The following is a 22,932-nucleotide window of genomic DNA, read 5'->3' on the forward strand; positions in this document are numbered from 1 at the left end:
CGGCAAAGTGAAAAATAAAAAGGCAGGTCTCTATTTCTTTTTTTTCTTTTGTCACTTAAATTTTGCCTTATTTAGATCCCCCCCCCCCCCCCACACACACACACTCACACAAACTATGAAGAACGATGAATATATTTAACTGATAAATGCAATGTAATGTTTAAAAAATAAAGACATCATGAAAGTCTTTGAGTCCAGGTAAAAAAGCACTGTTTTGATATTGTAAGCTGAGCAGAATGCAAATGAATATATAGAGTAAACCACAGAAGAAACTTATGCATATTTTCTCAGATTTTGGACAGACTGGGGGGGGGGGGGGGGTGTTCCGGAATTTTTAATTCCTATCGTGTCCTTTTCACATTTAGAAAATCCAAAATGTCCGCCAAAGGAAAGAGTGGTCTTGACAAAAATAATAAATACGATCGACAGCTAAGGTTATATGCAGTTTTGTAAAACATCTCAACAAATAATTAGAAAATTAAATAAAAAATGATACCTCTTCGACCGGTTCATGAATTGTTATCGTATGATTTTATATTTTGGTAGATTGTGGGGTGACCATGGACAAACATCGCTGGAACAAGCTCGAGTGTGTCTAATAAATGCTACAGCAACTGGGACTGAAATTCTGAAAAATCTCATTCTGCCAGGTGAAATGTCTGCTAGTTATCAAACAAGAAATTTATTTTTTGTTATTTATTAATACCACATCTAATATTTAATAGCTAGCTCTTAGTGGAATAAAATCGGATTTCCCCAACTTCAAAAAGAGATAACTGTTACTTTTAAATAGGATGTAAAAGTAAAAAAAAAATCAATAGTGATATAGCACGACAATTTCCTGACAAAAAAACTTATGGAGATCAGCAAATCGAGTATATGACCAATAGTATATTATTAAAACCAATTTGGTTGGATTTTTCCGATCGATTCGAGTTCAACTCTATCAGCTATGTCATGCGTAAACAATACCCGCCCATTAACCACAAACTTTATGCACGGACAGAACAACAAATTATCAGGGAATGAACAATTCTTCGGGCTACTTGTGACTGTCAAAATTGGGGCATTTTTTGAAAGTGTACACTTGTGATAAAACATGCATATGGTACATATAGCTGTAGCTATTGGGTTAGCAAATATAAATCTACAGTGCATACCATACTTACGAAAAAATTGCAATTTACGGGGCACAAAAATAACGCTATTTTTGAAAAGATTAACATCATATCATACCACATTTTATGCAAATAATCAATTTAAATAATTTGTCATTTAGTTAACTGGTGATAGTAATTGTCGCTTTACTTGCCCCAAACTTTCTCTAACTATACAACATTTAGGCTTACTCGAAAAGGGGATCAAGAGCTGTCATTTTTATATATAACAAACCAGTGGAACCACGCCAGTGTATGGAGCTGGTGATCGGTGGTTCAGAGACAAGCAAAATAAATAAATATTTACACCAAAGATGATAGGGTAACAGAAGGAGAAACCAATCGGACACTTGCCTAATGAAGGCTCACATGTACATACCCCCTTGCACTCTCCACTCCCGCCTCGTTCTTTCATATCATCATTCAATTTGTTTATTAATTGACTGTCGACTTTTGATCGAAAGTTGTATAAATCTAGGAATTCATATATATCTCGTCGGCTGGTGAGTTAGTAGGTAATACATGTACATTATACATTTACGGTATATAGACTCAATTTATCGTGACGCTATCGTAAAAAGCCAACCAATGCGATTTTTATAATATCACCAATAGTCTTGCTGCTCTTAACGTAACAGGACATCAAATTTTTTTCTCTAGAGACTGTGGTAAGGCTAAGTTTAGGCTGGTCAAAAAGATTTTGTCCTTTTTTCTTATCACATTTTATGATTTAGAAAAGTTGTAGCATAGAGGTTCAAACTCATGCTGACAGGATGAAGGTCTGCATATGTATTAAATATTGGACACTCCAATGAGTCGCTTTTGTCTTTTTATATTATTTAGGTCTTTACGATAAGTATTGTTGGAGCAAATTTCATATTCAAAATTTGTAGTTCTGTGGTACCAGATGGAGTTGCTCTTTCACCCACCTGTAAAAATGTAATTCTATGTGATTGATAACCAGGAAGTCTGAAAACATAACAAGCATGTTTCATCATTGGAACAGCCATATCCCAATGCAAGATCAGGGGAAAATAAGCCATTACTGATTATATACCCGCAGTTACAAAAACCATTAACTTCTTTACTGTTTTACAAAAAAAATCATGATTTAACTTGATATAAGCATGAGTTGGTTGGAGTTACCAACATAATCTGATGGTGTGAATTGCTGGAAAATGTAATTTAGTGTTTTGATCTGGGCCATTATTCATATAGAAAAGAACAGAAGATTTCAGATATACATGTATTAGATTTTAAGTTTTGAGAAGAGAATGTTTGTACACATTAAAAAAATGCAAAAAAAAAAGAGAGAGTGAGAAATAGAATGTGAGAAGACAACACTACTTTTGTTAATTGACACTTGTTGTTTTCTGTTGTAAATTATAGCAAAAATATTGTGCAAGATGAAAAATATGGAGTCATATTTAAAATAGAAAAACTTCTTTCATTATTATAACTTGTATTCCAGAGAGCAATTATATTTCTCTAGAAATGAGATCTCTCTTATCTCATTTAATTTTAAATTTACCTGTTTTAAAGTGCTCTTCCGTATTGGAACTTGGTGCAGGTAGCCACAAGTGTCACTGACAATAAAGTAATTGAATGGCTCTTATTTCTCCTTAATCCCAATGCATGTGCACTGTATAAAATTATATGGGTATGTTATGTGTATATAAGTATATATATGGATATGTTATACAAAATAAGATATATGTGTCTTGCTTAATACATGTGTTATTGAGGACTGTATCAAAAGTAGGAGACAAGACCAGGAAACTAAGAGGAAGAAATGTTATGTAGGTGGGATGTAGATCTGTGGTGGAGACTTCCTGTATCATGTGTAGTACTGTGCTGAGACCAAGGGACAAAATGAACTGTTTAAACACTTGTTTACTCTCTGACAGTTAGTGACTGGTAATCAAATTAAAAAAGTACTGTTCATGTACTTTGGAATATCTTTCTACTCATCGACAATCAGTGACTAAAAGATGTTTTCATGTCTTCAGTAACTTAAACTACATGGTTACAGAGAACACATAACTTACAGCTATGTCAGTTTTAACCCCCCCCCCCCCCCCCCGAAATCTTGAATTGTAAACTTTGATAATAAATGGACATGAGAAACCAGGTATATGAAGAATCAAAATTATTTGTCCCCGTGTACAATTTATACTCTATTCCACAATGAGGGGAAATGGTGCATTTAACGTAGTGTAAAGTATTTACCGGTACATGAAAATGATATTTATTTTCTCTCTTTCTCTTTTGTTTCAGGAGTTGGTTCATTTACTATTGTGGATGGAAATAAAATCAAAGGAGAAGATGTGGGAAACAAGTGAGTACTCTTACATAACATCTAAATGAAATTGTGACATGTATAACTGTCTTTTATATTTTATTTTATTTTCAGTGATGTTTTGAATCAGTTTTCTTTTACCGTAATACCAGATTTTTATTCACATTTCTGAAACATTCTTTTATACATGTACATGTATGTGATAATGAATAGAATATACATGTACTAGTTTTTGCAAGTGAAAAATAATTCAGAATTAAGTATGTTAAAAAATAGTTGGGTAAGGTATTTGATATTAGTTCTGTATCTTTTTCAGTTTCTTTTTATCACAAGAGAATATTGGAGAGGTAAAAGAGATTTTTTTCTATTGTTGCCAATCATTCCATTTGTAAAAATAAAAATCAGTTGATGAAATTCGTGCATAAATTTCTTTGTATTTATTCAATTTTATCTATGATCTTTCAGTCTAGAGCAAAGACTGCCATGGAGCTCCTGAATGAACTGAATGATGACGTCAATGGATGCTATGAAGATGAGGTTTGTATTTTTAAAAAAGTTTGTTGTATTGTTTTGGTAACATTAATATTATGAATCAGTTTTGATGACTCTTTACATTTTACATGCAGAATCCAGAGACTCTGCTCGAAAACAACCCAGAATTCTTCAAGAAATTTACAATTGTTGTAGCAACTGGACTATCTGAAAGGTAGGAATTCTTTTATAATATATTTCATATAAAGAGTATACATGTATTGATGAACTAAGTGAAAAAAGAAGTGCAGGATACTGTGGTTTCATCAATATTCGTTGGATACCAATTTTCTTGGATTTTGTTGTTTTGTTGATCCACGAAATTAAGTGTTCATTGAAGTGCAATTTTTATTAACATTTTGTATTGATAGGGTTATTGGCCACGAAACTGTGATTTTCACTTTATCCATGAAAATTGGTGCCCTTGAATATTAATGAAACCACAGTATTGTTTTACTTTGTAAAAAAAAAAATTCTTTTTTTATGAAATAATAGTACTTAAAGTTGAGTGAAAAGAATTTTAAAAAATCTTTGTTTTGTTTAGGGTACTTTTACAGTTAGCTGATGTTTTGTGGCAACAATCCATTCCCCTACTGGTTTGTCGATCCTATGGCTTCATTGGGTACATGAGACTGGTTGTTAAAGAACACACAGGTATTGCTGGATTATTACACCTAATTCATGTTCAAGATGACAAAGTCAAGTGATTTAGACTTCTTTGCATTTGTGTACATGCAGAGATTAATCAAGTCAAATATGGAATCATACATAGGGTTAATTTGGCATCAGGAAGTTTTGGCTATAAATTTAATTCTTTTAAAAACCAAAATTCATTGAATTGTGAGCGCTTTATTCTTTTGCAGATATTCATAATTTAGCTATTACCGCAAAAAAAATTGGCAGATTTTAAAATTGATAGTTTGTATTGGCAATTATGTTTTGATTCATTAAAAGATAGGCTGAAGAAAGCTTCAATCATAATTTGCAAAAGATATCCTGTGATATTAAGAATGATTATTTTAGGACACAATAATGTGATTAAAGGTTATAACGTAATGCAATGATAAATTTCCAGACATGATATGATTTCTCTAATCATGTTTCGAATCTTATGGTTACAGTGATAGAATCTCACCCTGACAACGCCCATGAAGACCTGCGGTTGGACCGACCGTTCCCCGCCCTTGTTAAGTACTGTGATAGTCTCAATATGGATACAATGAACAAAAAGGTCAGAGTTAACAAGGGGTTGATCGGTTTGAAATAAGAAATACAGTATAAGCAACAAATGGAATGAAATTGAGCCCAATAAATACAGTATAAGCAACAAAAGAAATGAAATTGAGCCCAACAAAGGACTTTGAATTAATTTTTGAAATTTCATTCTGTTTACTGTGGTTTCATCAATATTTCTTGAATATGGTGATCCATGAAGTTAAATGTTCATCAAAATACACATATATAGTGATAAGATCGCTGTTCACAAATTTATTTATCCTTGAAATATGTGTTTTTTATTAATTACACGAAAATTGATGTTCCCAAATACTGATGAAACCCAAACACAAAAGAATTTAATTCTTTGATTAAGATTTTTTTTTTGGTTATATCAGAATTGTTTAATGTAAGAAAGAAATGAATATGTATTCCTGATCCTTTTACATTAGTTTCATAAGATAAAGTAATTTTTTTCTGTTCTTTAGGATCATTCACACACGCCATGGCTAGTTATAATCTATAAATATCTCCAACAGTGGAAAAATGAGGTAAGACACAGCAGCACAAGAACATATATTTGATTTACATTTATTAAGTCTGATTCAAGGGAGGTTATTTTGTCAGCCAGTCTTTGATGTTATGTACAAAACTTGTCAATTTCAGCATAATGGTTCACCACCACAAAATTATAAAGAGAAAAATCAATTAAAACAGATGATAAGAGAAGGTAATGTATTACTCAATGTGTTTATAGAAAAGTATGTTATAAATTATGCAATATTACAAGCAGTATTACTGTGGAATCATTAGATTTCATGGTGGCTCAATTTTTGTGGAATTCTCGGGCACCGCTCACCCACGAATTAACATCCTCAACGAATAAATAAATTAGGACTGTAAAGTCTTACTTCCTTTTGTAAGTATCCAAGAATACACGAAATTACGTCCCAACAAACTGTAAAATTTAAGCAATCCACGAAAATTGGCCCCCACCAATTTTAATGATTTCACAGTATCTAGATATTTTACTGTGTCCAATGCTCTCTAATGACTTCCTCTTAAACCATGTAGTCATTAGTAAATTGTTGATTAAGATAAGTATGTACATTTGGTACTTAGACTGCATCTAAATACTAATGTATCATGTAAATTTTTTAATCAAGGTATAAGAAAAAATGAGGATGGTATTACAGAAGATGAAGAAAACTTTGACGAAGCAATCAAAAGCGTTAACATGGCATTAGTTCCAACCAGAGTAAGACAATATTGCATGTGCCATTCTTTATGACTAATAATTAATACATGTATTTGCAACTAGTTGTGTTAAATGTGAAGTCAGATTTTGTTTGGATTTTGTTTCAGATACCAAGTGAAGTAGAAAAACTGTTCAATGATCCATGTGCAATTAATCTTTCACCAGAGGTAAATTAAAGTACATGAAAATTCCCAACTTACGATGTACATGTATATTCACACCACAATTCCTGTACAATTGATTATGCAATAGGTAAACACTCAGTATTTTTTGTTATTGATTTGACACCAGATGTTCCCGCATGAAATCCTGAGTATAAAGGACGCTTGTGTCAAATTTTGAATTTAAAAAAGATTGCCTGGTATTCAAGTTCGATTTAGATTGAGGCTATAAAATTGAAGATTATCATTTAGTCATAAGTGATTTGTTGGGTTTTTTTGTTTTGATTTTAGAGCAAGCCTTTCTGGATTTTACTGAGAGCTGTGAAAGAATTTGTTGAAAATGAAGGAAATGGTAATGGTTGATAATTGAAAAATCATTTTTGTGTTTTGATCCAAAAGAATTCATAGCTGGTTATTATAATTATCAGACATTGATATTATAAGGTAATAAGAAGAAAACACTGATCATCTTTATCATTAATAAAAGAGAAATTTTGTGATTATATTTTTAAGTCTTTGACTCTGTGGATGATCTTCAGCTGTTGTTTTATTTAAGGTGCTTTACCTTTACGAGGAAGTATACCAGACATGACCGCAGATTCAGGGAGATACATTCAGCTACAGAACGCTTACATCGAACAGGCCAACAAAGACGTCGCTGTCATAACAGACAAAGTCAATATGTTAATCAACAGTCTAGCAAAGGTAACTTTTTGATTGAGAACATAGTAGAAGTTTTGTATGACTTTCTTCTTTTCCTTTCTGGATCAGTAGATATGAACATGGGATGTTTAAGTTGTAGTTTCTACTTTGTTGAAGACTCAAAATTACAATGTGACACTTTGAATCTGCAGCAGTTCTTTCCTTTGCTCTAAACCTCTGCAAAGTCAAATTATCTGACATCTTTCGGATGGAGAGGATAAAGTTTTCTCAAAATACCCTGTTTTCCTCAGGAAAGTATTCAGTTGGAAAACAAAGGTTTCTCCTATATACCGGTACAATAATACAAATGTAGCACTCGCCCACTTTATTGTTGTTGAATTCTTACTTTCAATAGAATAATGTTTATAACTCTTTGTTAAGAAAGCCTCAATAATTTCCTAACATCACTAAATTTGGTTAAAGGGTATGGTAATGGTTTTTTATCAAATTTTTAACATTTTAATTTTATTTGGAATAAATAAAAATACAAATGTTTTTTGGGACATAAGTTTTCAATGTAACAAAATTAAATGATGTCTGACGTCCATGTACGAGTAAGAGAAAATAGGAAACGAATCCCCCCAAACTACCACTATCTGATCACCGCTGTTTCTTTTTAGGAGGTTAAGCTGAGCGAGATTGGGCCCGAGTTGACCAATGTACGCATTAACTTTTTGACTTGTTTCTTCATGTTTATAAGTTTCATTTGCTTTTGTCACTCACACCCAAACATATTCTCTGTGTTCTAGACAATTGCCTGCTTGTGTTGCAGGCAACAGAAACAGAATGTCAGAATTATTTGTTTTTGTGAACATTCTTTTTTGGTTCACATCTTTTAAAGGCTTAGTTAGAAGTAAAGGCGTATCTAATGATCTTTCTCGTTGAATTCATATCTTAATTTTACTACTGAATGAATGGTTGCATAAACATAGACAATATGTTTTGAATGCTCTACCCAGTTCGTTTGCACTTAGCAGCTGCCAAATGATATAGTGTTAAAATTATAGACTGTAGTAATGCCAAAAGGTCAAAGTGTTTAGTTTGATAAATGGGCATTTGTTTCAACCCAAAATCTGAAATAAGGAGAAATTATTATATCAAAGTACCTGTTTTAAATATTCATATTTACTTACAAATTAATTTTATTTGGTCCACTGATTTTCTCTTTCTTACTGAAATGGTACTAAACAAATTGTGTTTGTCACTTTAAGCTTTATACTGGTTATAGGCATTGGCAGTTGGCATATTCCATCTATCTAATAACATTAGCCCCCTTCCCCTCCAATTTCTTTTCCTTTTTGTTAGGTTTTGGCATGCATTGCTTTGTGAAAGTCATCTCTGATTGACAGGGCATTGTAACGTATATATTATATCACTTTTTGCTGAATAGAATACCATGACTGTTATGAAAGAAACCTTCTGATTGGTTCATGACTCAAAATGAAAAAGGTCATTATCAAAGATGACCACCAAGTGATGCATTTCTAATCTTAATGTCATAAAAAGAAGGGGGAGGGGATAATCAGATTTTGATATGTACTCAGCAGTTTCCTTTGAAAGTGATTCCCTAGCTAGCATGTTATATGTGCATGATGAATTCTGGGGATAAGTGTATAGATTCATACTTTCTTTATAAGATTAGAAATGTGCGAATACATGTACTGGTATATATTTAAGCACAAGATGCTTGCATGCATATTCTAAAACCAACCAAAAAAAAATGTCAAATGGGCTTTTTAGAAATAGTTTAACGAAACATACATGTGTAAGAAGCAAGTTAAAATTCAAAGAAAGAAAACAAAAATGTTGTATCTGTGCGACATTGCATGGCATGAATTTCCTTTGGCAGATCATTTGTTTTGTGAATTAATGTTACAAATTCTGTTATTTGCTCTCTTAATAGTTTCATAGACTGATATATATGCTGTTTGTGGCTACATATATGTATACACCGGTAACTGGCTAGCATATAGAATTTTTAAATCTTAAAGAATTTTCCTTTTCTTCATTAAAAAATGTTTATAGATTCTAAAATGTTTACAGAATCTTTAAGTAGTTGGTATATATAGGTTTAATTTAATTAAAATGTAAGATAGATTTCATCATCTCAAATCCTTAGCTAGAACCATCAAAGTATAATCAGAGTTTTTGAATTGGTATAGTTCAGTGTATATATTCAAATATACATGTACATATATACTAGTATAATAGAGATCAATTGATTAGAAATATATATATATTAATTATCATGTAAGTATTTCCATCCCTGTCCATTTGTTCTGTTGGGGACTGGTTTGCCCCCCAAAAAATTTATTTTGTTTGTCAAGCACAACTGTTTTTGTCAAAATTTTTGTGGAAATACATCCAGGGATTTTAGATTAATTGCCGTTGCATATTTAAAGGAACCCTTTCCTCAGGAGCATTCATTGATTTAATTTGTCCCCTGGTGGTGTAAGGCTTGATATGCACGTGTATGGTTCCCTCTGCCTCACCCCATCTGTTCAGAGAACCTGCCTACATGTATATCCAGATTTTAAGAATGGCCTTTCTATAAAACAGATTTGTGGCTAATGGTGATGTTACAATACCCAAGAATACTCTTAGAAAAAGGGGCTGTTCATTCCTGTTTGTTTTTTTTTTCTGTTTTGTTGGTCAATTTACAAAGATTTACTGTGCAGAAAAAAGATATAAGGATGAAGGAAATAGAATCAAAATGAATTCGAAAAATAATCGTTGATTTTCTTAGACAACCATTTTAAAGGGCAAACACAGGCCTTTAAATGAATAAATGTTCTACATGTATTGTAATAGACAGCATTATATACATGTACATGTACTCTAGGTTTTGTACATGTCACACTACATGCAGTGTATAATTATATGTATTATATATTTTCTCTCATTATTTCAGGGTGTATCAATATCAGATCAGGAAATCAAATTATTTTGTAAGTATTCACTCATAGATATTTACAATACGTTAATTAAATATATATAACCAATTTTGATAATAATGCAATCTGTAGGAACCATTGGAATACAAAAATGCTGCAGTCATATATAATTGCTATTATTTTATAACATTCTTCAAACTATTTGCAAGGAATTTGGAGAGGTTGAATTAACTATCATTCAAATAATAATTGATAATTGTCTTATTGAAGCGTGGGTATTCACAATTATCCTTAAGGTAGTCCATTAATAGCTGAGGTGAATTTAACAATTTTGATTGATATGAACTATATTGAATACCTGTTTTAGAATTATCATGCGGCCGACATAACCAAACTCGGAAATATGTATGCAGTCGATTAAATAAACTTTTTTGCACTTGGAACTTTTTTTAAAGAGTTGTCTGCCCCTTGCAAAAATTAAAAATATTCAATTATTAAAAATATGTACGGTAAATATTGAACACTTTGAAAAAAAGTAAAGCTTTTGCAAATTTTTACCAAGAGATTTGCGAAAAAATTATTTGTACTATGAAGATATATTCAAAAATGCATTTTTTCCCATAGACTTCAATGTTAACTTTAAGATGGGAAAAATTTTTTATATTCCAAAATTTTTAAAAATTTAAAGATGAATCTTTATCATTAAATAAACCTCTTAAAACCACACTAAGATTTTAGTAATCAAACTTGCAATCTATTAGATATGAAATATGATAGGTATGGATGGACTACCTTAACCAAAACATTTCTTTCTCATGACATTGTTTTAATATGTTTTGGGTTTTTTTGCAGGTAAAAATTCTGCCTTTGTTCGAATTTTGAGGTGTACAAGTCTAGCGGAAGAATACAATAGTCAAACGATCAACACCCAGGATATAGGTAGAGTACTACCTGAGATTTGTTTGTATAGAAAGCAGAATTATTTATTTATAAACATTTTTCTTAATATTATGAATTATTTTTGATTAAAGACACTAAAAAATTTTGTTATTAAATACATGACGTTTTTTTTCTCTCATACAAGTTGATACGGTATTATTTTTTGGTTAAACTATTCAAGACGATTGATTTATGCTTTCCTATTGATGATAATTGATTAAGATATTGACATATTTTGAGTATGTTGCAAAGAAAAATTGTTGCAATAAAGAAATGAAAATGCTGCAAACATTAGAGATGCACTGTATTATATGTATTATACAGGTAATCTAATTCATATACTCGTACATGTATTACTGGTACATGTACCAGATATGTTCACACACAAAAAAATTATTAAATATTCCTTTCATCATAAATTACAGGTATACAATTATTTATGATCCTTATCATGGTAGACTTTCTACCCTAAATGTGACCTCAATACTTTGTATGTAAGAATTATTTCAGAATGAATTGCAAGTCCTAGGTGATAAATTAAAACCTGTAGTTAAGGAGATATTTTAAACTGACCTCAAAATCTACACATGTACCTCAAGATTAATACCATTCAGTAAGGAGAATAGCCATTTCATAATAATTGTTTTCCACCTGATGCATACATACACATTTACATGTACCTGCAGGTTCACACCTGGAGGATGAGGACGGAGATAGCGAGATGATATTCTACGTGTTACTGCGAGGCGTGGACAGATTTTACGAGGAATACAACAGATATCCAGGGGGAGATAATGACCAGGTGGAGCCGGATGTTCAGTTGCTCAAGGTCTGTATTAAGTTATCCCCCTTTGATGCCTCACTCTGTTTCTCTGGCCTAGCCAACAGTGGGCATAAACAACCTTAAATGTTTTTTATAGGTATGCATGACAACATCAAGAATGTACTCAACATTAAATATTTTCTGTTGGTGTGCTTGACAACCCCCTTTTGTTATCATGAATATTAATACGTATCAATTTCCTGTCGAGTTTTGATCTAAACTTCATTGAATGCAATGATGTAAACTAATAGGGTACACAAAGTTCTCTGAAAACCAAAGAACAAGCTATTGTAAGTATGAGCAGATGACTGATTTTGTAACTGCTAGCTTTTCATTGTTGTAGGGCATTATATCCAAATTAATCCATGAATGGGGATTAACATCCAATGTGAAGGAAGACTACATCCATGAAATGTAAGTAAACATTTAAACTTCATCTGTCAGCCCCCCCCCCTCCCTAAAATGTCCCCCACCCCCTCTTGAAAAATCCCAGTAAATTTTATATAGACTAAGGTTGATCTAATTATGGTTAGCTATTTTCTTTCCTGATTTCAGATGTCGTTATGGAGCGTCGGAACTTCACACGATTGCGTCCATCATGGGCGGATGTGCAGCTCAGGAAGTGATCAAAGTAATCACAGGACAGTTCGTTCCAATAGACAATACGTTCATCTACAATGCCGTCAAGCAGACTTCTTTTGCCGTTAAGTTATAACAGCTGGAGCTCTTTAGTTGTTGTATGTTTTGTTATTAATGCTATTCAATGTGTTTATTTACATGTATAAACTGCCTCAATTTACCTCAGAATGAGACGGATGCTGCAATGCAGTTTAATAACATTAGTTCATAATAATTTTCTGTGCACAGCCAAAGCTTTCTCTTTTCTTATACTTTAAGGATAAAATTTATTTATTAGGTTATTGGAAATACTTACAATTGTAAACATGTCTAAGGAATAAAAAAAAAACGAAATAAAAATGATGGTCACATATTGTGGCACAATAAAACTTGAAGTTTTAATAATCACTGGTATTTGGACATGATATTTAAAATGTCTGTGTAAAGAAGTTGATGGGCGTCTTTTCCAATGATAAAGTCCACATGATTCCAGTTTGGGAGCTCCTTCTGATGAACAATGTTAGGTAAATTGTCCAGTAGATACTGCACGTCAGTTCTGTCCGCCAAGAAATCGTTATCCCCATAGAACATGGCCACTGGGACCGCCATGTTTTGTGGGTGATATTCTGGAGGCGTCGTCTACAAAAGCATATTCAATAAATCCTGTATATTTCCAATTAGATTTGATTTATGATCAAGATTTGGATGTTAGACACTTTGAAAACTTAGAACCATTTTAACAAGAGCTTGGACTTTGGGTAGTTGTGTCAAACAGCAATGTGACGTAGGCCTTTCTACATCATTGTAGGCTACTCAGCCATGGCTCTTTGAAATCAACAAGATTTGTCTGGCTTTTGAGCCAAGACTACGCAATTGGTGTATATTTCGCTTGAAACCAGCGTCATTTTCAACTTGTTTTGACACAAGAAATAGAAACCTGTAGCTACGTCCTACTGAAAGTCCAAGGCCTTGTTAAAATGGTTCTATGATGAATGTCATGTTCATTCTAAATTGGTATTAATGTGTTAAAAACTTCTTTAAAAATTTTCTTTAATTTTTCTTTAAAAAACTTGGGTTTTATTTTCAGTATTGTGGAATACTTTACATTTTAAACTTTAATAATTTGAATTCTTGTGTTTGTGTGAATATTATCACCTGGTTATAGCGTTTCATGTTACCATCAGGTCCATAGTCGTATTTCTGAAATTTATCAGCTTTGATACCCTGCGTTGGTAGAATAGAAAAAAAACCACACTGATGTTATGTTTACAACTTTCTATGACAATGATTTATTCTTTGCAATCGCACAACAAATTTTTGGCCGATGTTACGTTAAAAAAAAAACCCCCAAAAACGGCCACTTGAACTCACTTGTAGGAAATGGATGATGTCTTTGGCAGATGCCCCTTCATTTGAATGGGCCTTAAACACGGGGATTCTTGTCTATTAAAATAAGAATTTGTGTACACCTACTACAAAATTACGATTTATGAATTACATTTACTTTCTAACGTCGCCTGTTGTTGTTGGTTCATGACAAACCGTCGGTATGTTACGATGTATTAAAAATGATTTCATTTACCATTGTTATATGAAAATAAACTGGTAACGTTAATTTCGTCTTCAAACGAATTTAACAATGATAATACATCTACAACATAAAAAAAGAAGACTTGCCCAGTTGAGATTTGTTCTGTCCCAGCCCATGACAATGGAGGATAGTCCGTTACATATATACTGTGCAGGCAAAAAAGTACAGAATGTGTCAGCATACCATTTTGTCAGGGTGGAGTTTTGATCAAAGGCTTTCTTTCCTAGCACCAGTTCTGCTTCCTGTTAAAAATAGTTTGCATTCGATTCCTTCATGTTCTTGATATCTTGATAAAAAAAAAATTAGAGAAGGGAGGGGGTGTTTGTTTGTTGCGAGCGGCGAATTGCTATTAAACAAAAAAAAAAGGGGGGGGGGGTCACACATAGGGTACCCTGGATCTGAATGTTATGTCCTATATCCTTAATTAATTTCTCATTTCAATGTTTAAAGACCTACTTTCTGTGTAACGTACGGGTTGATGAATCCAAGGAGCCCTCTAACGTGCGTGACTTTGGCGATCGGGGCCATGGATATGAACAGTTTGATCTTGGAGGCTAGGTCTTTGTCCACGCTGAACTGGGCGTTAGCGATCATCGTTCCCTGGGAGTGACCGATGTAGTAGACCGTTGTCGCGTTGGTTGTATTGAGGACGTAGTGGATAACGGCGGGAAGGTCGTATTCCGCCATTTCCTGCCAACTGGAACAAAATTGCGTCACCATAACCATATTGCGTCATCTGGCCACGTTACCTTCTGTAGTCTTTGGACTAAAAATTCTCGTTCAATTACGGAATTGTGGTGTGTATACAGAGGTTAAATACACGATAAAACAGGGACTGTGCATGATAAGTCAATTCCAAATTCAAAACGCACTATTTCATATCTAACTCTGCATAGATACCTCCAATCCCAAAACTCGTCTTGCGAGGGGTTGTACTTTTTGTGTGTCATTGAGTAGACGTTGCCCCTGCTGTTGGACAGCCAGACGTCATATCCGGCGTCTGCCAGCACGAAGCCCAGACTTCCGGGAATCAGATTGATTAGGAAGTCGTCGGACGCCCCGGTCAGTCCGTGTTGGATCACCACCACACCCTTTGTTGCTTGAAGAACGACAATCAGTGCCATCAATGATAATGATCGATTTTGTTTCTTAAAAGAAAATAACGCCAAACCCGCAAGACAACAGACTCTGATTAATCAGTATACACCGTATGCCGTTATAATAACTGGTTTGGGTATTATCTTTAATTTTTCATTTTAGAAAAATAACAATTACATATATAGGATTTGCGGTATCAAAGATCTACGCCAGTTTCAGGATGATAGATAAGTTTGGAAGGCAAAACGGCGGTGGGTTTCATGCACGGATCTGTAAAATTCAAATTTCTTAATCTTTCATAGTAAAATTACAAAAGTATGCCTCGGACCCCCACCCACCCCCCCCCCCCCCCTCTTTTCCCCGGCAAACTCAAATATACCTCGGATCTCCCGTTAATAAATTCTGGATCTGCGCATGGGTTGTTGTTTTTTTTTAGGGTTTTTAGGGGTGGTGGTGGTGAAATATAAAAGTTCTTTGAATATACCTTTTGTTGCAAACCGACCGTGCGGGATTCGCTGCATGTTCAGTATGAATCCATCCTTTGTTTCTACGTAGTGATTTTCCGCGGGGAATCCGTTATAAACTATAAGACTGGTCTGTCAAAGAGAAAAGCACAGTGAAGTATATAGCAAAGAAATATACATATATTATTTATTGCAACACTCTTAAACCCATTTTAAAATTGTTAATGTCCCCATCTTTCTTCATCAACACAAATTTTAAATTGTGTAATTGAAATGCATATTGTAAGTCTTCTACATATGAATTGGGACACTTGATCTTGCCAGAAAAGAGGTATCAATACAATTAATTAAAAAAGATTTTTGCATCATGTATGATTTAGTATTAATTGAAACTAAGCTCTAAAACACCAGATTCTTCTGGAAATTTTAAATTGCTCTCAAATACAATCTACTTAAAATTCAGTGTTGCTATGCTTCTGGCACGAATAAATGTCTACCGCAATAATTTAAAAATAATGAAATATTCTACATACGTTGCTTGCGACCTATCAATTTCTGGGGCATTTGCATTTTAAGATGCATGCAGACAAGTGCTGACGTTTCACAAAATAGTACATGTTTGTGGTAGGGTTGAACATATCTTATTGTTTTTACATGGTGATAACAAAATAATGAAATATCGGGCACGAGACTTAGTTCTGAAAAATTAAAATGACCCGTTTACCCTGTGTTATTATTGATAAAGCAAAGTATTGTTCAATATTCAGATCAATGATATCAAATATCATAGAACATAGAGAGATCGCTCAAAACCTTAAAACAGTGACACTTACTGCGTTCATATAAACTTCGGGATCGTCACAACAAGCTTTGGCGACGAAATAAAATACAAGGATGGTGAAGAAAACCAAGGACCGAAACATTGTCACAATATGTACATGTACCTTAAAGCGTGCCTCAAATTCGAATAATACGCAGTTTTATTCTTATCACACGTTGTTGTCGGCCTATTTATCTTTGACGTTTTATCTCATAATGCTACATATGTCTTTTCAGCACCTGTTCAAAAGTAAATCTCAGTTGTTTTGAAATACATGTTGAGAGAGAGAGAGAGAGAGAGAGAGATGAGAGAGAGAGAGAGAGAGAGAGAGAGAGATTTGCATGCATTTTTTCATGGGTGAGTGACCATCAAACAGAAACGCTGCAAATAATTACATGTTTCAGCAAATTTGAAACTCTTCATTTAAAACCGAACACATTAAAATTGATAATCTGATTCCCCATTATATTTTTATAGATTGTTCGACGTACTAACTTATCTAGATTTGATTGACATTAGTTTGGACTGCGAAAGTCAAACTGAGAATATGATTAAAGTAATTCAATATTGATTTCATTAAAACCATGGGTCCGGTTTGATATGGAGACTCGATTAAATTAGCCACGATGTATTTTTACATTCTCTCTCTCTCTCGTTTCTTTTTCCTTATTATTTTCAAAACATTTTTTTTTTTTACTTCTTTTGTAAAATAAACTCTAATTTTTCACAATAATTTCAAATCATATTGCAAGATTTCCATGAATTGGTACATATTTTTATTTTAAAAAAGATTATTTACTTGTTTCATCAATTGGATACGTATCTATATACGAAATAATTCGGCAAACCTCGGACGATTCCGTAACCATCAATAAGATGAGGAACGAATCGGCCGAGATGTGGCAAATGTCTATCCCATTTCATAGATGAAATCTGTTTTTAAAAAAATGATTAAAATTACGCTTGGTTGAGAGTTGAGTTAATTAGTTTCAGATATTCATCTGGATTATCCTCCAATGAAAAGACTTTTCAATCAAAATTCAAATCTCATATTAGCGACTGGACTTTTGTTCATTGAATCGATCAAACAAAATCAGATGCTTGAAAACAGATCACCATAAATTCTTGCCGGTAACGCGATTACGTGGAAAGTTCTACAATCATATCTACTGTAGTAACCTAGGCCTTACATTATAAAAATGACTTTTCTGGTTCAAAAAATTGTTTCCCTAGCTCAGACCTTTGTACTTATCTGTCTTCAAAATCGTCTGAGTACAAAACGTTATGGCACCGAGTAATTTTACAGTAATATTTAATTTCACGCCAGTTTATGTTTTCTTTTATGCAGTGCATTCTGTTTATAGAGATGAAATGAACACAACGTAATAAGATATACTGATCAGTAATCCAGATTTATCTAGATGTGGGGATTAACTACGGAGGGGATTTAATCTGAAATAAGATACATCGATTTAAAACAAAACTGTCGGAGTTCATGATGTTTATCAGTGTTAAATTCTGCATGCTTCTTTTGAGGGTTTTTTTTATCATGCTCCTTTCGCAATCATTTTTTAGGTCGCAAAAAATAATAATAATAACAATGAAACACGCAGAAAATTTCTATGTTCAATACTATGTACTATAAAATACTTTGAGAACAAAAAACATTATGCAAAGAAAAAAAAGGTGTAATACAGGGTGTATTTTGATGTTAACCTGACAGTGTTTATAGTAAAGACTGGTTTTATAAATTAATGCATTAAAGACAAACGACTTCACTCCATACTATTCGTAGAAACGGCTGCAGTTTAAAACAAGAGACCAGCAGGCCTTAACGGTCACATGAGTACAAAAGCCCAAACACGGATCTGTTGAGGAATTACATATACTAGGCATTTAGTTAAATTTCGTTCTGGAGTGAAAAAAAACACATTAAAATGTGATAATGGCCTAACCCCTTCCCTACCTGAAATCTTGCAAAAGGATTATGAAACCAATAATTTTGGTAAAAAACTTTAAGATCATAATAGAGTGTATGGCCTGATATTGAAAATGTTCAAGACATGTATATGTAATTTAATTTAAGAATGTCAGAATAAAGTTTTTAAACGCTTGTCAATGTAATATTTTGCATGCGTGCTTAATTTTTTTAACATTACTTATTGTGTTAAAAATCCCTGTTGTAAACTTGAATTATAAACATTTCCTTCCGAAAAAGGGATTTCAAAACATTGTACGCAACAACGTGGAAAGTTGATTCACCCCCCCCCCCTTTTTTTTTTTTACTGGGTATGCTGTTTTCAAGGATACATGTACAAATGTACCGGTTGTTAAAAGCAGAAATAAGTCATTGAAAAAGTATGAATCAGTGATGAATCAAAAGTTAAATGAAAATATGTTCGAATGAATTTGTTCCACCTTTTTATCTACACTAAATTAATTTATCTACACTAATTTATCTACACTAAATTAATTCAATTTAAATTAAATTAAATCTTATAGATACTATAGAAACATGCGACGGTTTTGAAGAGCAAGTATCTGAATAATTCATGTGCTATTTTAAACACGTTGGGCAGTGGAAATCAAATCAAATTCATATACATCGTATGTTTACATTTAGGTGAGAATATATGGTCAACTTCCTAATTATAACTGTATTTATGAAAATCAAAGGGTAGTTGCCGTGTTCGATATAAATGCGCGTAATTTTTTTTTTTTTTTTTTTTTTTTTGTAATTTCCTTGACCATGTAAACGTGGTCGTGTACGTAATGTGTCTATATTTAGATATGACTCTTGCTGGTGACCTGAATATAATGGCATTCCTGCGGAGAAAAACTTGAACAGAATGCGCCAGTTGCCAAGATTCTGCTGAGTTTATGAATGAAATAAGTTTAAATTGAAATGTTATGCATAACCAAGAGGCATGTAAGGTCTTGCCATTTCTTTGACTGTACCCCTCCTAATTTAATATTGGTGAAATAGGATCGTGACCGTCCCATAGTGTCAACCAAATCAGATCAACCGGTCATTAACAAGAACTTTATATGGGTACCGTGGTACGCTGGTCTTTTATAATCATGAAATCGATCTTTGATTTACGCGATTTTATTTCGATCACGAAGCTTAAATAAAAATAAATTATCCATCGATAATGTTCAGTTTAAAAAAAAATTATAAATTTTAAGCCGAAAGTCGCAGAAACAAAGTTATATATGAAAATAACATTCATTATATTGATATGAATTCAACACGAAATAAAGATATGATCTTTTTATTCACCCCCTCTCCTCCCTTAAAAAAAATTATCTGGCGGATGTTCTTTTTATCCTTTTTTTAAATGCTATACTGAGGCGAAATATTTGTATGGGTTATCCATGAAAACATCTAGTGATACATTCTGAGGAAAGCCTAAGGATATTTGACAGAATTTTGCCGCAATAACATCGTTATATAGAAATTATTGCTCTGCTTGTACCAGCTAATGCAAAACTTTGTCCAATATTTACTAGTGAACATTTCCAATAAAGAAAGTTTCTACATTTTTGGTACCTTAAATGAAGGTTGAAAGCTTATACCGGTAGCAAGTTTAATTTGTAAAAACAGAGGAAATTATTTAAATGGTCACTTGGATTCTGTTGACACATACAAAAGATTACCTCTTGACACCCTCATACCCCCGGGTGTAAGCTAACCTTGCCATCATTGACTTTTCTATGCGTCTATATTTCAGCTAAAATATTTTCTTTTTCCTTTTCATGCATCTGAATGCATGATGAATAAAATTGCAACGAAAATATTATGGTATTTTAATTGATCTCTAAAAGGTATCAGCATTCTGATAATTAAAGTGCAGTAAGTCAATCCGTGTTTAATGAATAAACAAATTTTTCGTTACTACGTGAGTAAGGTATACCTGATGCTTATGAGTTCAATAGAGACCTAAAAAGATGGGTATTAAGTTTCCCAGGGGGTAGTATCTAAAATAATGTTCACAATTAATCCTAGCCGCTGTTCAGGTCTGTCTGTCATTGAATCCCGACATCACATTCAGGTAAGTTAGTTAATTTATCTTTTTCATTTATCTTGAAACATAGGAAAATATAAAAATCAATTAAAAGGGAAGTGTTTTTCCCAAAAAGTTGTTACATGAATAAACAATTGGTATTAATTATTTTCGAAGATTTCGAATGTTGTGATTTCAAGTGAATTTAAAAAAAAGAAGATACCGATCATGCGCGATCCAAATTATTTTTTTTTAAAAGTGATTAGAAAGTCCTTTGCGTACACTTTATAATGTATGAATTAAAAGCTTTGAACATATTTAAAAGATATGTAGCCTATATTCATAATCAAATATTTTATAAAGTAATTTTTTTTTCTATTACAAAAAGTTCATCTTTTTTATCAAAATATCATGCCTATGAATTTACATGTTTAACGTATAGCTTGCACATGTTTATTTATACAATAGTGTACAGTTTATAAGGAAAATTAATAATTTTTCATGAATAAGTTTTGAAAAGCAGTTTCTAACTAAAAAATTCTAAATCATTATTTTTTCATATTTTAGATCAGTTCTTGATAACTTTTGATATTAAAATTTAAAAAAAAATGTTTTGATAGTATTTTAAATACATTTGTGCATTAAATTGAAATTTAAAAAAATTATCACTGTGTAATAATAACTTTTACAAAATTATATAAAACTGCCCTGCAGAGTTTGAAATGAAAAATATATGGGTTACTAAGGGTGTTGAACCCACTTTCTTCCTGTAAAATAAACCATTGCACCTAATAATATATTGTCATTGAAGTTAGCTGGGATATGCATGCGCAGCTTAAATATTTAAGGAAGGTCAGGTGCATAATTTTTTTTTTTTTTGGTGGGAGGGAGGGTTGTTATATGAGAACATTCCAGGGGGATCCCCCTTTATATCAGCCTAGAGCGGGGTAACAAAATTCAGTATCCCGCGGACCGACTCCCATTTCTGGATCCGCTCATGAAAGAAATCGATCGGTACGGTATGTTCGCGTGAGGACAAAAATAACATTGGAATCCATAGCTTCACATATGCTTTACTGTTTGAATTAATATCAAAAAAAAACAATGGCAGATTATTAGCCACCCCCCCCCTAAAATTGTCAAAATTAATTAAAATCATACTCCTTTTGGCAAAAAAAAAAATGAACAACTTGTGAAATTTAGTTATATATTTTGTGGAAACTCAAAGGATTTCTCTACATATAATCGATTTTAACGGTATTACATAGAATGAAGAAAACCCGTGCAGGGATTCATTGGTGTCGTAACTGTTACGTTTAACGTTATAAGTTAGGAAACCCAATTATAGTCACGCTCCCCGTCTGTTCAAATGTGACCAATCAAGCAACCACCTTGGATTATTTTAATCGGTTATACTAGTCTTCCTAATGTACATGTACTATAATACTGGCGCGTTTAATTTATTTTAAAATTTCATTTAGATCATCCCACTGAACTTATTTTTTTTAAACTAATTAATTTAGAGGCACTCCTCTAATAAAAGGGGTCTCTGCAAGACAGGAGAAGAACTATCACAAAAGTCTGACTCTGATGACTTCATTTTCACCGTACAAAATCTCTATAAATTTATAAAAATCGACCAAATTTGCTGCATAAAATATCTTGGGGACATAGTATTACTGGGGATCCAGGGAGCTTCCGGGGGCTTCTTCCCAAATTTTGGCATCAAGGCGCATGCACATAGCATCATTTTAGAAAGTTGGGGGGGGGGGGGGGCCGGGGGGGGGGGCTCCATCAAAAAAGGAAAAAGGTTACTTTCCAAAATCCTGAAAATCCTAATCCGTGGGAGGGGGGGGGGGGGGGGGGGGGAAGTAGGAGTTGGTATAACTTTTAACGTCAAATTCACTGTTTATTTCTTTATTTTCCATTCAATTTTTCAATGGGTCAAAGAAAAAGGGGGGGGGGGGGGGGGCAACTCCCATCAATTTTCAATTTTTTGTATGTAAGAAAAATCTTCGCTGCGCAAAAAAGTGTGTGTGTGGGGGGGGGGGGGGGGGGTCAGCCCCCTGATGTTACGTGCCTGAGGCAGCCCCAAGACCACTGCCTACATTTTGCGCGTGCCCCTCTAGATCCACCCCTAAAATTTGGCCTATTACATGCAACGCAAACGGCTACCGTGATGATAGTTCTTGATCAATGATGACGTCACATATGACATCACAAACCCATACACGTATAAGCCTATTCACATTTTGACCGTTGGAAAAGATTGAGTCTGAGGGTAAGTTTACTTCCAGAATATTTCTTGCTTAATATGGTCTGAATTATATAAAAACCATTTTAAGATGTCCGCGC

At 33.2% G+C, this 22,932-nt stretch overlaps 3 protein-coding genes across 7 annotated transcripts in view; 1 reads left to right on the forward strand and 2 right to left on the reverse strand.

Annotated features, from left to right (window-relative positions):
- The window catches only part of LOC105346494 (carboxypeptidase B), a 32,188-nt gene extending 29,481 nt beyond the window's left edge, over window positions 1-2,707 (reverse strand). For both annotated transcript variants that reach the window (XM_066079238.1, XM_034480577.2), the window contains exon 1: window positions 2,689-2,707. The gene's annotated coding sequence lies outside the window, so the exon portion shown is untranslated. The remainder of the gene's footprint in view (window positions 1-2,688) is intronic.
- On the forward strand, window positions 360-12,924 carry LOC105346719 (NEDD8-activating enzyme E1 regulatory subunit). Of its 2 annotated transcripts, XM_066079236.1 has the most exons (20): window positions 360-434; window positions 547-650; window positions 3,435-3,495; window positions 3,773-3,803; window positions 3,922-3,993; window positions 4,083-4,162; window positions 4,532-4,641; window positions 5,109-5,218; window positions 5,691-5,753; window positions 5,869-5,932; window positions 6,369-6,460; window positions 6,568-6,627; window positions 6,913-6,973; window positions 7,178-7,326; window positions 7,944-7,982; window positions 10,235-10,271; window positions 11,070-11,156; window positions 11,843-11,985; window positions 12,323-12,393; window positions 12,535-12,924. In XM_066079236.1, the coding sequence occupies exons 1-20, from the start codon at window positions 376-378 to the stop codon at window positions 12,692-12,694; spliced, it is 1,653 nt and encodes a 550-aa protein (XP_065935308.1). In that variant the 5' UTR covers window positions 360-375; the 3' UTR covers window positions 12,695-12,924. The 2 variants fall into 2 exon arrangements, with proteins under 2 accessions (XP_065935308.1, XP_065935309.1); XM_066079237.1 differs by lacking the exon at window positions 7,944-7,982.
- Window positions 12,925-12,951: 27 nt separating this feature from the next.
- LOC105346717 (lysosomal acid lipase/cholesteryl ester hydrolase) overlaps window positions 12,952-22,932 on the reverse strand; it is a 13,819-nt gene continuing 3,838 nt past the window's right edge. The window contains exons 1-8 of one of the 3 annotated variants that reach the window (XM_066079240.1): window positions 16,695-16,749; window positions 15,771-15,882; window positions 15,089-15,287; window positions 14,645-14,885; window positions 14,275-14,430; window positions 13,969-14,040; window positions 13,753-13,821; window positions 12,952-13,236 (exon numbers count right to left, since the gene is read on the reverse strand). In XM_066079240.1, the coding sequence (XP_065935312.1) occupies window positions 13,003-13,236; window positions 13,753-13,821; window positions 13,969-14,040; window positions 14,275-14,430; window positions 14,645-14,885; window positions 15,089-15,287; window positions 15,771-15,807 (1,008 nt within the window). In that variant the 5' untranslated portion in view covers window positions 15,808-15,882; window positions 16,695-16,749 and the 3' untranslated portion in view covers window positions 12,952-13,002. Of the gene's footprint in view, window positions 13,237-13,752; window positions 13,822-13,968; window positions 14,041-14,274; window positions 14,431-14,644; window positions 14,886-15,088; window positions 15,288-15,770; window positions 15,883-16,583; window positions 16,638-16,694; window positions 16,750-22,932 lie in introns of those variants that run through there. The other 2 variants (XM_011455426.4, XM_066079239.1) reach the window with 2 other exon arrangements.

Source organism: Magallana gigas, chromosome 3 (assembly GCF_963853765.1).
Source record: "Magallana gigas chromosome 3, xbMagGiga1.1, whole genome shotgun sequence".
Classification (NCBI taxonomy): Eukaryota; Metazoa; Mollusca; class Bivalvia; order Ostreida; family Ostreidae; genus Magallana; species Magallana gigas.

What these genes read in the sequence shown, in the direction of transcription:
- LOC105346719 (XM_066079236.1), top strand. Translation starts at nt 376, where the DNA reads ATGTCCGCCAAAGGAAAGAGTGGTCTTGACAAAAATAATAAATACGAT. An exon ending in GATCAACACCCAGGATATAG is followed by an intron (nt 11,157 to 11,842) that starts GTAGAGTACTAC and finishes ATGTACCTGCAG; the next exon opens with GTTCACACCTGGAGGATGAG. An exon ending in GAAGACTACATCCATGAAAT is followed by an intron (nt 12,394 to 12,534) that starts GTAAGTAAACAT and finishes TCCTGATTTCAG; the next exon opens with ATGTCGTTATGGAGCGTCGG.